General features: G+C 35.3%; 1 protein-coding gene across 9 annotated transcripts in view; it reads left to right on the top strand.

Moving 5' to 3' along the window:
- STXBP5 (syntaxin binding protein 5) overlaps positions 1-12,836 on the top strand; it is a 103,434-nt gene that overhangs the window by 74,610 nt on the left and 15,988 nt on the right. For 3 of the 9 annotated variants that reach the window (XM_082049679.1, XM_082049678.1, XM_082049681.1), the window contains exons 21-22: positions 1,952-2,011; positions 9,383-9,433. The exons of 2 other annotated variants lie outside the window; for them this stretch is intronic. In XM_082049679.1, the coding sequence (XP_081905805.1) occupies positions 1,952-2,011; positions 9,383-9,433 (111 nt within the window). Of the gene's footprint in view, positions 1-1,951; positions 2,012-2,107; positions 2,156-9,363; positions 9,434-12,836 lie in introns of all 9 variants that reach the window. 4 more of the 9 variants (XM_082049682.1, XM_082049683.1, XM_082049686.1 and 1 more) reach the window with 3 other exon arrangements.

Raw genomic sequence — 12,836 nt, forward strand, 5'->3', positions numbered from 1 at the left:
AAGCCCAAAGGTTAAAATAAAGGTTTTGTAAGGAAAAATCCTATATTTAATAATGACCTCCCTCCCTATTGTCTCAGTTGTGTTAGCTGAAGTAGGTTAGAAATGAATGCAATCTGGATATTTCTTTAAGAAAATTGAAAGAGGGGGCAATTTAGAATAGATGGATTCAAATTTTTTGAAAGGAAACAGAATTAGGGGGAAATTCCTAACCCTGTGGAGGTAGAAATCAAGCTCCAATTTATGCATTGACTATTTGAGAAGACTATTTTGAAGTTAGTTCATATTAGAGTAAAATCTAGAAGCTTGGATAGCAGAGTGTTCTGTGAAAGAGTATAGAATGTCTTAGGTATATGCACAGTACTAAAGAGAAGTAAGTCTAAAGTAGCAAAAATAGGGAGTGGACAAAAGATGGAGGGGAAAAAAAACATTGTTGCTTTCCCCTGTAAAATAGAATCTTGAAATAATGAGCTCAGGCTGGGCCTTGCTTCCCTCGGTTCTGTCCTCTCCTCCCAGCTCTTGGCGAATGAGATGAGGTTCCTGGCAGGCTTCTCCAGTTTGCATTTGAGAAAGGTGCTTGGAGGGAGGCACTTCCCTAATACAGAAATTATTTGCTGGTGTTTGAAGAGGGAAGAGCTGCAGTTCCTTAGGTTTGGATTAACTTTTGTATCTTTTCTGGGCAAGAGTACAAGACTGGAAAGAATTTTGAAAACAGCATTCTCTTTTCCAAGATAAGAGATGACGTTTTGGAGAAAGCAGCTGCACAGTATTGGTGAGCTTGAGATGTGGTACAGATGAGAGATTTTAATAAAATGTTCAGTCTAGAGGCATTCTAGTTAAGAGGAAAATACACTAGCCCAAAACATTTGCTTGTTATTAGCCTTAAGACTGGAGGATGGGATTGGCAATTGAGCACATTATTGGCCTTGACTGTTATGGAGAGATCTGTAAAACAAACCAGCCACTGTTGGGGCTGCTCTGCTTTTGCTCAAGTGATCCAAATCTTCCATCTCTTCTACCTCTTCATGCCCAGGTGAAGAGGAGTGGAATCTGACTTTCATCAGCCTCCTCCAGTGGGTGGTTATACAGTTGAGAGGACTGTGAATGGGACTATACAAGTTAGAGTATCTTACAGTTTTAATAACACAGAGCTATAGAAATACTGTGAAAAAGCTAGAGAAATGATAACTTTATCTCCTGTTTTTTCTACAGAAGTTAAATGATAATAAGGTTAGGCTTTGGGAGCTTTTATCTGACCTGTAAAACATTGTACAGCACTGCAAACTGTCAAGTTTCTGTGTTCACAAATGTCAGTGTTTGCATTCCATTCTTATTTTACACTTCCACAATATACAATCCAATGAAATTTGACATTCTTTAGTTCAACTGTGTTCTAATTTCATGACAATGGTAAACCTCACATTGTGGGCTATAGCCACTGCTGGTTTTTCAGTACTAAGAATTCAGAATAATTGCAGGTGGCAGCATTGGCTCTGAATTGTCTGCAAAATAGTTTAAGAATGGTGGCCCAACAGTGACTTACTGCATTGGAAAAACAAAACAAAACAGCTTGAGTTTATTGTTATGGCATTGTTCTTTGAAACATGATTTAGGTTAATCTTTGATGTCCTAATCATGGTTCCTGACACAATCTAGTTATTCAATGTAAACATTTATTCAATGAGGGGAATATTTCTAGCAATAAACTTGCTGCACTGTTCAACGTTGAAGTTTGTAGTAATTTTTGTGATTAATCTCAATATGCAGAATTCCCGTCATACCAAAATAATTTGCACTTTATAGTATCTAGTACAGGTACAGAGAATGCCAGTATCAGTAGTTGGTGTTTTAATACATCTTGCATCTTCCTTAAACTCAAAGCATGTATTAATACATTAGTTTCTTGTCAAAGATAAATGTTTGTATATCCATTTCATTCTGTCTTCACTCATAGGTTCTGGTTCACCAAGCAATTCTGATGATGATCAAAAAATGAATAATTTTATAGAAAAGGGTACAGTATTTTTCTTTTCTATAGTCTTATTTTTTTTCTCTAGATCATCCTTTGTTATACTTAGATTGATCTTTTTTATTAAAATATTATTTCCAGTGAAGACCAAAAGCAGAAAGATTTCCAAGATGGTAGCCAATGACATAGGTAGGAACTAGAAAAAATTCTGCTCTGTTCCAGTGCCTTACTCTATGCAACACTAACCCAGCAGCAAAAAAAAAAAAAATAATTTTCAAATTTCAATGCATTGTTATTAATTCTTCATTCTTTACGCTAATTGGCAGTTCTATGGGCTGCTTCTGTACTAAATACACTGGGTACAATCATTTTAATAAAAATAAAGGATATTGGTGGTTTAAATTCTCTGATTTTACAATTGAACCTCTCTGTTTTCTGGATGGGTGAAATTCTAATCTGTACTAGGAGTTCAGTCTATGCAAGTCACAACATTATTCCACTTCTTTTGCAAAGGTATGCTCTCACTGAGAACATGTGGCTGATTCAATTTCTTTCTTTCGTGTGCTGCATTCATAGCCATATGGTCAAATTTCCATATGACTGTGGTCAAAATAGAGGTAGTATTGTGTTTTCCTTTGATCATCTGGAAGAGAACTTGGTCATATGTATAAGTATGTCCGCTTACTGTTCCAGAACTGTATTTACTTTTCTGCATCCAACAATGACACAACACCATACCGGCTCCAGACTTGTATCTTAACAATTTGGCGACAAAATTGCTTTGGAATATGTTGTATGCAGGTAGATTGAACCCTTTAATGCTTGGATTGAAATTAACTCTGCTTCTGACAATGGGGTTATTAAATAAATGAAGATGAAAGACTGATTTAATTTTGGGAAAGGGACTCTCCTTCCTTAACTGGGATGAGGTTATTTTCATTTCAGAATTATTGTGTTCATGGTTCATTTTGTTTTCATTTAGTACATCATTGCAGGAGGATTTCATTTTATCCCTTTAGTCAGATCAAAAGGTTGAAACTACATTATATAGTAAAACTGTTTGTTAAATTACTATTTCATAGGTTGTATTGAACCATAGGTTTAAGACTAAGGAGGAAGAGATTTATTTTCCTGTAGTATCCCTTTGATTTGCTGTTTGGCAATTTAACTTTTTTCTTAAACCATTAATGCCTTTTATTGTAGTTCAGTAATTAAGAAGATAAATAATTCAAAATTCAGTGGGATAAATAAGAGTATGATGAAGTCGTCTTTGGAATCTGAGGTACTGAATGAGGAAGAGCAAGAACATGCCCTTTCTCAGTACTAGGTTGAGACGTCCTTGCAGTGATAACAGAAATGTCAGGGAAGATAAGTTCTGAGACACTGGAAAACAAAATGTAATTCAAGAAAGCAAATGGCTGTCAATAGTATACCATGTCAATTCATCTGTCATTAAACAGTATCATTTACATGAGTATTGATTAATATATTCTCCTAAAGGAAATTCAGGCTACCTAGAAACTAATGTTTAGTTCATCTGAGAAAAACAACATTTAATCTTGTTCATGTTATATCAATGCCTGTTCATGAGAAAATGTTTCCCTTCTGTCTCAGTGCAGCCTTTTCTGACCTTAAGACCACCTATCTTGTGCAAAAAACATAGTTTGTTTGATTGTGACTTCATTACTTTTTCACTTTTTTTCAAAGAGTAATGTTATGGTATTAATAAAACGTGCTAATTACAGTTCTATAGAACTATTGACATCTGTTTCAGCTTGAAGCCTTTCAACTGAAACTATTGTGAATGTTTTTCATAGCTGAAAAAGCAAACCATCTATTTACAAGTAACGGGTTCTTTAGGGTGTAAGTTAAACACAGAGTTAATTGAGACAGTAAGGCATTTGATGTGTAACTCATAAATGTCTCCCAGTCAGCCAGTACTGTGATTTATGTATCTTGTGCAGTCATTGGAAGTTTAAAGAAATTTAGTTATTTGCATTCTGTTAGAGTTTTGAGTGGTTTAATGCCATGTACTGAATGTTTTGTGTTTTGAGGGTTTGTTTTTTTTTTTTTTCACTGCTGTGTTTTCTTTACCTTATCTAGCATGTTTACTCTGCATGGCTCTTCCTGAACTTGCATTCTAAAGTCTTCCACATAAGTCAAACACCTCTTCTTTGGTGTTAATAATTGCATGGTTTTGCATGTCATTGTTTTAAACTGACTTGCCAACTAAATGTGAATGGACAATGAGTTATGTAAAATGTGCTATTTACTGTCGTTAGCTTGACCATGTTGTATGAAACATTGTTTACCATCAGCTGTCTTCACGTGGATGAATTAGATGTATGTAGCATGGCTGTCATTCTTTGCACTGGCATTTAGTGCCATCAATTGAAGTTCTTTCCAGTCTTTGACAATGTGTAAAATAACCTGTCAAATAGATTGTGAAACAGAACAAGAATTATTTACATTGATAATTTCAGTTGCTCTTAACATCATTCCTGTGGTTTTTGTCCCATGGGAACAGTGAGTAAGGGGACCCTGCTTGCAAAGTGAAAAGTAATTTTGCTTCAGTGGTAGAGCTGTCAGGTGATAACATAATACGTATGCCTTTAGAAATAGGAAGCCTATGTCAATTGGCTCTTACTGAAAACTTATGTAGAGGCATCTTCATTTCTACAGATTCCTATCATTAGTGACAGTATTAAATGAGGATTCTTGCTTTGTTAAAGGATCAAAAACCATCTAAGACTGCACGATAGTATAAATAAAACAAAATGTAAATATTTCATGCACCAACACTCCAGCATTGCTATATATATACTGTTAAAGTCAGTTAGTCTTCTCTTTTTGCTAAATACTCATTTGTGAGTGTTCTGTGCTAAGGAATGGGTAGTAACTCACGTTAAAGACCTATTGTGAATATGTTGCTTTTGGGTCAAATTTCCCTTTTATTTGCATCAGAGGTGATCTTTGGAAAAGCTGCAATTGCCTTGGATATATGGAGATACTTGATTTAACGAACTGTTTCTAGAAATTATAGAAAGTACTGTGGTCATTTTTAAAAACAGCTGTTTGTCTTAGGAATGGCAAATGTTTGAAAGTATGAATGTGCTGTGAAATAGTACAGAGAAGCCTACTAAATGTAGGTGAACTTACAGGAGGAAGAATTGGTAGGTAGCCTTTAATTTCTAATGCCATGTCATTTTTACAGAAAGTCATTGTGATCCAGCTTCACTGCAGGCAAAATTTTGAGCTGTTTTGTTACCCATACTCAATTAATTATTTGGTATGAAGAGATTTATGCAATTAAATGTATAGCTACAAATCAGGTCAGAGGTGAAGAGGTATTGTAACATCCATGAATGGAAGAAGCTTTAGTAAAAGTGCTTGTAAAATATTGTAGACTCTAAGACCTTCACTATTTCAGTAGGCTACATCTCAAATAATTTTCAGGAAAATGCATTTATTTTCTGCAGTTTTAAAATGTATAAGGAAATGCAAACAATATTAGTAGGCAGATCTAAGCAGAACAGCTTTAATTCCAAATTTCTATAGTCCTTGGTGTTACTATTAATGTAAGGTTTCTCACGTTTGTTACATTCTAAGTGTACCCATAAATTTTTCAAACAGTGCTAAAGTCACTGACTGTTAATGCTGATTTCATGGAATAAAATCTTAAGATGCTCATAATAAGTACTCATTCACCCTAATGCCAGAGTAAGACTGTTTCTTCCAATGCATTTTTCATACTTTGATCTAATATTGGATAGATCAAGTACATATTTTCATACATTATCTTTTAAAGTAGTTTTATTATTTATATATGTAATTCAGAAATTTCAGCACTGATAATGTATTTATCTATTTTACTCTCACTGGTTACAATATTCAATTCTTTAAACATCTTGAAACTGGTAATGTAAATCTACCACTTCTATGTAGTTGTCAAATAGAGAAAAATTTGGGTACTTTGTCTAAAAAATTTCTAAACTCATGAAATGTTAAATGAAATGAGCTTCATGTAAAATTTTGTTGTCTACCAAAACACCAAGGTACTTGTTTCCTTTATAATCTTTAGGTATTTTAAATGGTTTAGACTGGTTCCTTACATAGGGAATGGATTACAAATCATTCTATACGCAGGGGTGTCCAACTCAAATTTCACTGCACAAATGTACAGTCCTAAAATTACATTCTGCCCTTTGAAGGCAAACACCAGGCTGATGTGGCCCCTGGTGAAATTGAGTTGGACACCCCTGCTCTATAGCTTTCAAACTGCTGTGCTATACATGGTAAAGTATCAGCTCAGGATAACCCACTGCAAATAAAATGTTACTATTACTGTTAAGTTACAGCTTTCTGTTGATAGTTCAGTCATGTCTCAGCTTTCAGGTTTTCTTCATTGAATTGGTTGACCCTCCTATGCTGAAATATAACACACTGTGCCAAGGTAACTCTTCATATTTTAACACCTGCCCCCTCAAGCCTGATCTATGAGAAATCTCCAAGAATCCCAAGTGTTGGTTTTGGACAGGTCTCCAATATCATACCTTTATATGACGCTTGATTATATTTGTTAGCAATAGAAAGAATGTATATGTGCCCGTGTATGACTCTAGGTTTTATAATTTAGAGGAGTATTAAATATAGGTATAAACACAAGCGAAATAGTAGCAGCGTGGCAGGCAGAGCAAAACAATTCCTTGGTCTCTGTCTCCTTTTCTCACACCAGCTGAAGGTTTGTCTTGGCTGTAAATGCTTCAGCCGCCACCACCATCAGGAGAGGTATTAAACTCTGATATGAGAGCTGGTCCTTGAGCTCAGCCAGCCTCAGCAGGAGCAGCCACCGTCGCCTTTGCCCTGTTGTGTGACTGCAGTAAAATGCCTGACATTGAGCCCTCTCTCTGTAGATGTCCAGCATGTCTCTTACATTTCTCAGATGTATATCTTTTATATTGTAGTTGTCTAGCATGTTGCTGGTTTTCATCTGAGGCATAGCAAAACTGAATTTTCCAAAAGCGTTGTAAACCATAAGCCAGATATGAATACAAGCAGGTGTTTTTATACTAAGTACCATTTAAAAACAGCATAGCAGGTGAAATATTCCTATTTTCTTATTGCATCTTTAGCCACTTTATTCTTTAAACACAAGATGGCACTACTGCTATTTAAATAGATTCTTGTTTCCTATTTACTTTTGCATTATAGAAGGTTTTGGCACATTATGTTTTGAAATGTGATTTTTTTTTTTTTCCTGTGTAGCACATTAATTCACAATTTCTAGCAATTACATTCTTAACAATTCATGTATCCTCTTGTCCCATTAATGAGGCATCATTCACTGTTCGTAGAAAATGATGTCTTGACAAATTTGTTTTGCCTTATCCAGCTAGTTCACACAGCTGGCCTTTCACTAAGGAATAAAAAAAGATAAAATTGTGGATTGACTCTTAGAATCCAACACATTTACCTGTACTTGTTGTTACCTGCTATGTTACCTAGTACATTTTTTTTTGTCATTTTTCTCAGAGTTATTAAAATTGCCCATTAAACATTTCTATTTGAAAAGCCAAAAGTGACCATTCTAGTCTTCAAAGTGACTAAGTTAACTAATCATTGCTAGTATTCACACACGGTAAAAGCTGTGAAAAGCCAAAAATAACTCAAATTATTTGTGTCCATACCTGAGCTTTTGTTCAGTATCTCAGCTTTTATGGTTTACCTGTCTAACACAGAAAACAAGTCTTATGATGAGAAATGCCTATCCTTTAATTTGCAGTTCCAGATAGGGTTTCATGATCTCTTTTTAAGCTGTTTTAAGTTCAAGCTGACAGCAATAAGATGGGCTCCTGGTCACTGGTGATGTTTTGTACTAATGTTTTTCTGTTTGTAGAGCTGAGCTCTGACCAGAACAGGAGCTGATCTTGTTTGGGGGGGGGGGGGCGGGAAGACAACAAAACAAAACCAAAAAGCCACAACCCTTGGCAGAAACTTCATTCAGATGAGTTTTGGTCTCACCATTAAGCTAGGCAGATGCAAGGATGAAGATAGAAAACATGTAGCTTTCCAGTTTCAACCTACACTAAAATAAGTTAGTGACTAGAATTTCAGTCTGAGAGTAAGTAATTTCAATTTAATTTAAATAGGGCATACTTTGTAACATTGACACATGAAGGAAATTAGATTATTTCTGGAGTCTTATTTTCAAATTTTTATAATGTATGACAGGAATAAAACTGTTCAACTATTCAGATGACTAGCACTTGCAATATTGATGAGAATAATTGATGACACAATGAAGTATTTCACTTTTTGAAGGAGTGGAAGTAAGTTTAAATCACATGCTGTTCTTCAGGATACATAGAAAATTGAATGATTCCTGTTAAAAGGATAATTAGAATGAGTTAGCTCAATCTTTAGCTGAGAGAAGCAGCAAGATTCAGGCTGCTTTATGGTGGGTATCCATTACAAGATACTCATAGAATTAAGAGGCTGTTCTCAACATCTACTTTAGGTAGAGAAGTATTACCCTTACAAGAGAGTGAATTAAATGATATATCAAAGTTCAAGCATGTGGCTGGGAAATAAATTCGGAGTCTAGCCCTGGTCTTGTAGTTAAGCTATGTCAAAATTATTCCTCCTCCAGTAACTCTTGAAAGAGAGATGGTATAGGGATATATGGCTACTAGTGTACTAGTACTAGTAACTTATATTATGGCAGCATTTGTTAGTATTGTACTGCATTTTAAATGGACTGTAAGATTTCCATTCCTATAAAGACAATTTTCCAAGGCAGGGATGAGGTCAAATGCTATTTTTTACTTCAGCAATATTATCAAAATTATACTCTTTTTTTGACAGTGTTGCAAGTGCTTGTATGATGCTGATTTTGTAATTATTCTCTGTAATGTCTTCATTCTTCTAAGGTTGCGAATTGCATCTCATTACTAGCTTTTAACACATGTACATTAAGATTTTAGCATAATTAAAAGTTCATCTTTTCTCTATTTTAAATATCTCAAAGAGAAGAGGGGACGGGATTTTAACTTTATGTAAACTTCAGTGCAGATTCTTGCAATAGCCAGGAGTCTGTGTTCTGCCTTCTAACCTGAGGAGATAAAACTCAAGGTTGAGCCAGAGCAAAATTCATCCAGTCCATCAAGTTCTGCCTAAAAGCTGAGGAGAAATGAAGCTTGGCAAAAGTCATAAAATTCTGTATTTGGGGATTTTGGTATTTTTCATGCTTTACTTTGCAACCCTCCCATGTGGAAGTGAGGCTCTGCTTTAGTAGAAATCCTATTGAGTACTGCAATTAATGTAATAATGGTATACTAAATATGGAGAAAGAGGCAAATAAAGGCCAGCAGAATAATGTTTAATCATTTTAAAAAAAGGATATACTTCACTTTTCAGCAAAGATGTCCAGGAAGCTAAGTTTGCCAACTGAGTTAAAGCCTGATTTAGGTAAGTTTACATAGTTGACTTTATTTTTACTAAAACTGTTTTACAGAATGTGGGTACATTAGAGTCCTAAATTATGTAAACTACCATGACTTTATGTTGCATTTATTCAAAGTATAGAACTAAAATTTTAATTCCACTCTTTTTGGGGGCCCTCAGGCACAAAATGTCATTGCTGTCATCATAAGGTAAGCCTGCAAGTCTTGTACATGGCTTATCGCACTTCCGTCACAATTTTTAGGCATCTGTCACTCACTTTATCAGTAGAGTTGTGATAGGAAGAGCATGAATAAGCAGGTAATATAAGGAAAATTGCTGCCTGTTTTGAATCATCTAATAATTTTTAAATTGAAAAATTAAATATTTTAAGACTAACAGAATATGTTGAGGTCCACTCAACAGATACCTGGATGTAGTTTCACGAATGTTAATTTTCGTTGGGGACCACTCTTTAAACAAAAATAATATACAGCTGTTCGGATGGATGACAAGTCTGCGGACTTCATTTTTCTTGAAAAAACACGCTACCTTTTTATGTAAGCAGTTCAGTTGTGAAGTCTATAGCACTAAAGCTCATTATATTGCATAACTAGAACAGCATACAAATTAGTAGATTTATTATTTTTTTTAGTACTTTGACTGCCAGCTTGTAGCTCAGATCCAGCTCCCCTGCCTTGTTCTCTGAAGACGATGGGGGACAGCTGTGGACCTACAGCAGTAGATGCAGCCTGAATGTGCAAGCTGCCTTCTGCTACCATGGCTCCCTCCCCTCCTCCAGCAGAATCGCTGCCACAAGCCCAGGAGAAGGCAGCTGCAGAACTGTGTATTTGACAACTGCTGCTACCAGCAAAGAAAGAGTCCACTGGGGTGTCCTGAAACTGAGTGGGACCACCCTGATTTACAATGTATGCTTACAGCTTGCTCCACTCAGAGAAATGTGAAGTTGGAAGGAACCCTCAGAGAGCCTTTAATCCCTTGCTAAGGCAAGGATCCAGATGTCTGACAGTTCAACCCCTCATCTATTCATGAGCCTCCAATAAATAAGTTTTTAGAAAAATCCTAAACAGAAAGTTCCAATGGTTTTGGTCAGACAAATTCCCTGTTGTTTAATCAGTTTTCCTTGCTTCCATATTAACTTTTTCTTGTCCTTTCCACAATGAACAGGGATAACAAGTGTTCCCTATCTTTTTGTTAGCCATCTTTTAAGCTGCTGAAATCTGTCATCTCTAATCTTCATTTTTGCAGACTATTTTTTTCATAAAGTTCAGTTCCTTCTCCTCTTTTTAGGTTATGTTGTCTAAATCTAGGATGGCTTCTGTTGATTTCATCTGAACTTGGAATTTTTCCTCATCTTTCTAAAACTGCTGTGCTCAGAACCAGAGGGACTTAACTGTAGCCTTGTTGGCACAAGAGAGCAAAAAAAAGTTGATTTTCCTCCCCCCCCCCAATCTGTCTGGTTCTTCCTTACTATATTTAATGATGTTTTAGAGATAAGTTCAGTTTAGGGTGAATTTTACCATACTTTGCAAACTGGACCACATTTGTACTTAAATATTATCTGATTTGTTCTATTTCTACTGTTATTTTACTCCCAGTTCTTTTATAGTTCTTTTATAGCATTAAGTACTAAGAAGGGTGGGGTTTCTGTGAAGACTAGAGAAAAAAGCCAAAATTCAGTATTTTCCGATCCTGAGATTCAGCATGTTCTACATAACTTAACATTTGCTATTCTTTCTACTGAAATAATGGATTTTTTTTTTGTCAACTCACTTCTCGTATACTCATAAAATACTTTGTCCTTTCCAAATTTTAAATAGCCTTTGACTGGTTTTGTGTGACTTTGCACATGAGTAGATATCTGCACTTAGATACCTCATTTTGTTCTGTGTAACATTCTTGTAGGTCTTCAGGTCTGTAAATAACTCAGGCAATTATGATCTTTATTTTACTTTTATCTTTTCTCCTAGCAGGATAGCTTTTACATAGCGTTCTTCAGCGATTGTCTGCTTGCTTGGATTTTTTTGGTCATTTATGTGGGCCTGTCTACTGGCTCTGAGACTACTGAAATGCCTTTCTCCCAAATTCATTGTGCTTATTTACTCTCTGTTCTTTCTATGGCTTCCTGAAACCTGCTCTTCCATGATCTTGTTCTTTCAAATTACTTTTCTGTCTTTAAATTTTTACCCTGCCTCTTTTCTTACTTAAATAACCAAAACAAAATCCTAAACTACATGTTTCTGTGTTTATCCTCCACTTTCTAAAACAGAAGTTATCTTGAACATAGTCTGCATTATACTATTGCTCTTCGATGTTGTAATCCAGGTGGTACCATTACCACTAGGTCCTATCCCTTAGTTTAGTGGCTCGAAAGAGCTTCATCTTTTCATCTTTCTGACAAAGTGGTGTGTAGCTGGTCATCACACTGTTCCCTCCTTTTCATCTGAAACTAATCCATTAACTCATCATAGATTCTTCCCTGACTTCAGGGTATATAATATACACTAATGCAGTCAAACTCTTTACTCCCAGTTCTCTTTCCTGAATGAATGTCCACTCTCCACAATGCCTGTATTGTCCCGCAAGTTACTTTTTATGGTTTTTTTTTTCCTGTCCATTCCAATGCTTCTGGAATTTGTACACATGGTCCTCAAATATTCAACCAAATACAACTCAAGTGCACATTTTATTTTATGCCTATTGCAGTTAACATATGATTATATTCAGACTGTTTAATTCATGTAAGAGTTGAAAAAACAAAGTTTAGTCAAGTCTGGAGAAGCAAGCATCCTCAGAGGTTGTGGTCATTAGAGGAATTATTTTAAAAAATATCTGTTTTCATTGTTTTACTCTGGATTTGATTTTTTTTTTTATGTGAAAACTTAGGATGTCAACATCCGAGCGGCCGACCTACTTTCTCTTTATAATCCATGTTTTAAATTTCACTTAGCTGAAGTTTAGCAAGACAATTTTTCTATCCTTGTTGGAATAAGACAAATATGTCCTGAGAAGATTGACTGTATATGTTGAGTAGATATATTTAGTCAGCGGAAATCTAGTGTGTATGCTTTTCAAATGCATGTTAGATGTTCTTTGTAGAAAGTCTTGCAATAATTTAATGAAGTTAACATAGTGATACTTCCAGAAAGCATGTGGTTAAATGTTGCTCTTTTGCTCTTAAACCTGCTTTAAAGATGACCATTACATCTATACCCTACCAAAAGTTCCAAAACAATAACTTAATTTTTTAAAAGCCATTATATAAATTGCATTAAGCTTTTACTAGTAAGGGTTGTCTTATGCTGAAATTTTGAATTTTGGAGTGATGAGTTAAAGGAAAGCATTCATTTGCGAGCGAGATAAATTCAGACATGCTGATGTGTTAAGTATCGCCATGTGTACAAACAGT

The sequence above is a fragment of the Streptopelia decaocto genome (genome assembly GCF_964273445.1).
Source record: "Streptopelia decaocto genome assembly, chromosome: 3".
Taxonomy (NCBI): domain Eukaryota; kingdom Metazoa; phylum Chordata; class Aves; order Columbiformes; family Columbidae; genus Streptopelia; species Streptopelia decaocto.